This window comes from Eimeria mitis, genomic scaffold (assembly GCF_000499745.2).
Source record: "Eimeria mitis Houghton genomic scaffold, Emh_scaff1871, whole genome shotgun sequence".
Taxonomy (NCBI): Eukaryota; Apicomplexa; class Conoidasida; order Eucoccidiorida; family Eimeriidae; genus Eimeria; species Eimeria mitis.
In genome coordinates, this window is record NW_013570194.1 from 225 (window position 1) to 4,543 (window position 4,319).

At 51.2% G+C, this 4,319-nt stretch overlaps 2 protein-coding genes across 2 annotated transcripts in view; both read left to right on the plus strand.

Moving 5' to 3' along the window:
• Nucleotides 1–209: 209 nt before the first annotated feature.
• Nucleotides 210–1,304, plus strand: EMH_0044920 (uncharacterized protein; the record flags this gene model as incomplete). The annotated part of the gene is made up of 1 exon (XM_013496015.1): nucleotides 210–1,304. One exon carries the CDS (start codon nucleotides 210–212, stop codon nucleotides 1,302–1,304), a length of 1,095 nt encoding a protein of 364 aa, XP_013351469.1.
• A 2,472-nt stretch (nucleotides 1,305–3,776) lies between these two features.
• EMH_0044930 (uncharacterized protein) overlaps nucleotides 3,777–4,319 on the plus strand; it is a gene marked incomplete at both ends in the record, with an annotated part of 968 nt that continues 425 nt past the window's right edge. Inside the window, 2 exons of the mRNA XM_013496016.1 lie at nucleotides 3,777–3,810; nucleotides 3,903–4,197. Of these exons, the coding sequence (XP_013351470.1) occupies nucleotides 3,777–3,810; nucleotides 3,903–4,197 (329 nt within the window). The remainder of the gene's footprint in view (nucleotides 3,811–3,902; nucleotides 4,198–4,319) is intronic.

The following is a 4,319-nucleotide window of genomic DNA, read 5'->3' on the forward strand; positions in this document are numbered from 1 at the left end:
TCTTTGGAGAGGCTGCCCAGGTGGAAATCCGTCTAATCTCAGCGACTGTTGCCCAATAGTTCCGCTCTATCCAACGGCGCTTGCCCCCTCGTGCTTCTGTTGACGAGCGGTGGATTTCTGGGTGTTAAATGCGTGTTGTGGAATAACAGTCCGCTGATGTATCGCTTCGAGCACGTGCCCCTGAGCAGTCCACGGCTCCTGAGCAGGGAATGGCAGCAAGTACAGTGGAAACAACCGTTGTTCGAAGCTCATTGCCATCCACCGCGGACAGCAGTGCCATCCAGGATTCTGTAGGAACCATGACTGAGGACTCGCTGCAGGCAGTCGAACAAACTGAACAGGTGGGCCTTTTTTATGTGCTGTGGTATTTGCGGAGCAAGCCAAGCGTTGGACTCGCTTGCTATTCTCGCTTGCCATTCCCTTCATTAAACGTCTGTGCTGCTTGTCGAGATACAGCAGTTGCGATTGTTGCTTTGCTAATAGAGAATTGCAGTGGGACGGGAAACTGTGTTGTCACTGTGGTATGGTTTGCCCAGTTGCTATCTTCGCGGGCGCGCTCCGCAACAGAGGGCCTCATTGCTGCGTTTGGGTATCTTGGAGAAATCCTTGGAGGGGTGTCTCACGAGGTTTTGAGAACTCATCCGTTTTACCGTCATGCCGGAAGGCAGCAAAACCTTAGCGGGCGAAGTTTTAGCGAAGAGAAGGCAGCATCATCGTATGTTTGTCACGCAAGTGCAGTGCCGTTGCTTTCGGAGTGCAGGCGCTTGCTGAAGAAGCTGCGGCTGACCAAAGAAGAGCTTGAAAAGCTTTTGGACTACACGGAGCGCTTGTCCGGATATGCATCCACCCACATGCCGGCTCATAATCGACCTTCCACGACATCATATGCTGTCGAAACTTTGGGAAGGGTGTTTCTGATTCTCGATACGCTATACTGTGCAGCAGAAGTGCTTGGAGATGCTTCCAAGAAGGATTCGTGGTGGCCCTCGATAGTGCATCATATAGAAAATGCAAGGTACCGCGGGGGGTCAAGTGAAACAGTGATGAGGAGGCCGTGCTGGAGTTCTGCCATCTTAAATGCGCTGAACGTTGCGTTGGACTACTTCAGGATTGGGCGAAGGCCCCCTTTGCAACTTGTGGTTGGCTTAAAATTGGCAATTTTTCTGTCACCCAGGTCGACAGTGTTCAAGAACGCCAAGTGGGACAATTGGCGAAAAGACTCCAGTGAGTGGCACAATTCCATTAAGCCAAGTGGACAGGAGAGCGCGCCGTCAACAAAACAGTCAACAAGTCACCGGTTTTGAAATGGCACTTGCGCACCGACGGGGCACAGATGTGGGTCATGTGCCATATTTGCTCCAGCCGCACGNTTTGAAATGGCACTTGCGCACCGACGGGGCACAGATGTGGGTCATGTGCCATATTTGCTCCAGCCGCACGCGGTTTAGAAAAAGTGAGGAAGGCCTGCAGGCAACCTGCGCACTGGTGGAATTCGAGAATTCCGTATACCCAGGGGAATTGCGATGACATGAATAATATAAACAGGCACCAGCGTTGTTAACGCAGTGCTGCACTTTTGCAGTGGCTGACGGACGTCTTCCGGTAAGATATGGACCAGATATATTGACGCCCGTAGATGAATTGACGCTCTCTAGTAAGGCTGCTGAGGGCAAGGGAACTACCAATGGAAGAACTGACGGAAGCGGACAAAGTTTCTGGGCTAAATGTTCAAATATCAAGATGGGGCGACTCAAATAGAGGGATGAAGCAAAGTCCTGGACTAATCAACATCCGAATTCTAATGAAAGCTCCTCTAGTTCCGAAATAGCGGGGGGGGAGCCAGCAGACAGCATTAGTACCTGGTCGCAACTGGCCAACGCGCCGACCGTTAAGGGCAGTAAGAAGTGCCAATGTGTAACTTCTTCACTGCGATAAGGTATAGAACCTGCTATGCTGGCGTTAATTTGGTCCTCTCTTCTACTACATATGAAGGGGTAGCCACACATCGTAGCGAGCATCTGGGACACTGGCAGCGCCAGCGAGTCTTTACCCAACAGGTTCGACCTGTCGCATCGTTCAGCTCATTAAACTAGTAGCGGAACACCTTAGTAAAAACCTTGATTTGATGAACTTCGTTGATTGTCAATGTTTTTTATGCTGCGATCCACCGTGCCCTCCTGGCTTCGGGAGTCGACTAAGTTCCGATCTCCGGTTGGTATCGGAGGATGTGACGCACCCCCGGGTATTTCCATCTATAACCCACCATCTATGTAACACGCATAGAACGCTTTATATATTGTAATAAATCCACCTAAGATTTCAGTCTGGCATCGGCTCCCTCTCTCGTGGAAGTCGTTTTCNTATATATTGTAATAAATCCACCTAAGATTTCAGTCTGGCATCGGCTCCCTCTCTCGTGGAAGTCGTTTTCTTTTTAATGGCTACCATCACCCCGTGCAAAGGCGATCACTCCAGAGCACGAACATAGACTTCCAAACAAAAGCTGCTGGATTGTCCTTACAATTTGGGTTCAGAAAATAGCTGCAGCGCATTACTCCAAGTTCTCTGTTGGATGCTTCAGGCAATGCAACGACGTTCACCAATGGCTCCAATGTCTGTACGTGCTAGGCACTGAATACAGTTCTATGGCGCTAGCTTGCACTCTGAGGTCGAATATCATACGTGGCATCAAGTATACTCCAATTCACACGCGTATGCCCCAGCGAATCAGGATGACGGGCGCCACAAAGAGATGTTGCAGAACATCGCCAGGCCTTTCACAGCGCCGCGACCGCCAGAGGCGCGAACACTGCACGCGGCGTTTGTTGCCGTCTTGTTTGTCATATTTATTACCTATGGAACAGTCTGTTTACGCAAGAGAGGACAGATGTCCCCCCTTTCAGCCGCAGGCTCGCTGGCAGCTCGGGTGTCAAGGAAAGTGATGAGCCCGATAGGTCCAGCCACGGTTCAGCACCCTGAACCCCCCAAGAAACTGGTTCAGGTCTCCCCAGAGCAGGTTTGACTCTTCAGGCCGTTCCTGGGCAAAGCAAACCAGCGGATTGGGGGGGAACGTTTCCCAACTGGACGGGGAAAAGGAAACCGATACAGAACACTCTGCCCCTTTTATGCGTCGTGGAGTGGCAGCGAACGCGAAATTTCAGGTGCTGGTGAAAAAGTTACTGGCGATACAATGAGCTTTATTGTGGTAAGCAGTACGACCGCCACACTACCGTGTGACGTTGAAAGCCCCNAGCCCCAGTTGTGGGGCAGGAGGCCTATCGTTGTTCGAGGCGCTAACTATCCAGGATCTCGTTCCAGCTCTGAAAAGCCACAGTGGGACTCTTCCGCGGACGATGTAAGCAAGACAAGCATCTCTTTGCTTCAGTGCCAGCGATCGATCCCGAAAAACACCCAGTAACTGTCTTCTTGTTCGAGGTGTTGCGTCAGGGCAGAAGCTCGAAATTGTGAACTCGCATACGCAGTGCTAACAGCCTCAAATATTGACTGGTCTGCTCACCGATAAACAGGCTCTGACGATGCCGTTCTCAGAAGCCAGCCGTCCTCGAGTTGGGCGTCCCCTGCATTCAGGCCCCTGTCTCCCGTAATCACGGGGGCGATGCCGTCGGAAACAAAGGAAAGAAGTGAATAGGTGAAGCTTGTTATGTGCGGCGTAGGCCAAAAATGAAGCCTAGGCTGTATAGTGCCCTCGACCATTGCCGGCTAATAACGTCATCACATGCTGGCCGCTTCCTCTGCTTTAAACTTAAGTAGAAAAAATGGAGTGGAACGAAATATACTATTATAATCGTGGTACGACTCTTTTAGTCCGCATCTGCGTCAACGTTGTCCACACCTAAGAACGTTCTGATTCCTCTTGAGCGCCTGCATAACATGTATCGCAGCGCCCCAGAAGAAGCTATTGAAAACCACCCGTTCTCCAGTGTGTACAATGGTGGAATGCAGGGAGATCCTGAAGAATGCATTAATCGCTGGGTGCCCGTTCCAAGTGCTTGTGTCCCACGCTGAACCGCTATTTCGATATGCAGCTGGACGCATGCAGGCGGGTGGTACTGAGCCAGCGCTGAACGCAGTAATTCCCGTTGTCGACATTTTGTACTGTGCGGCAAAACTGTTTGGGGCTAACAGTCAGAAGGAAAGTTGGTGGCCTGCGCTTACACATCACATAGAAGGGGCCAGGTACTAGCATGTCCCAAGATTTTCCCTGCCTAGAAGTCTGTCCAGGATAAGCGGAATGGCGTGTGAGTTCAGCTTTGTTGTTGGCCACTATAGACAAGGGGGCAGGCCTCCCGCTCGTTTTG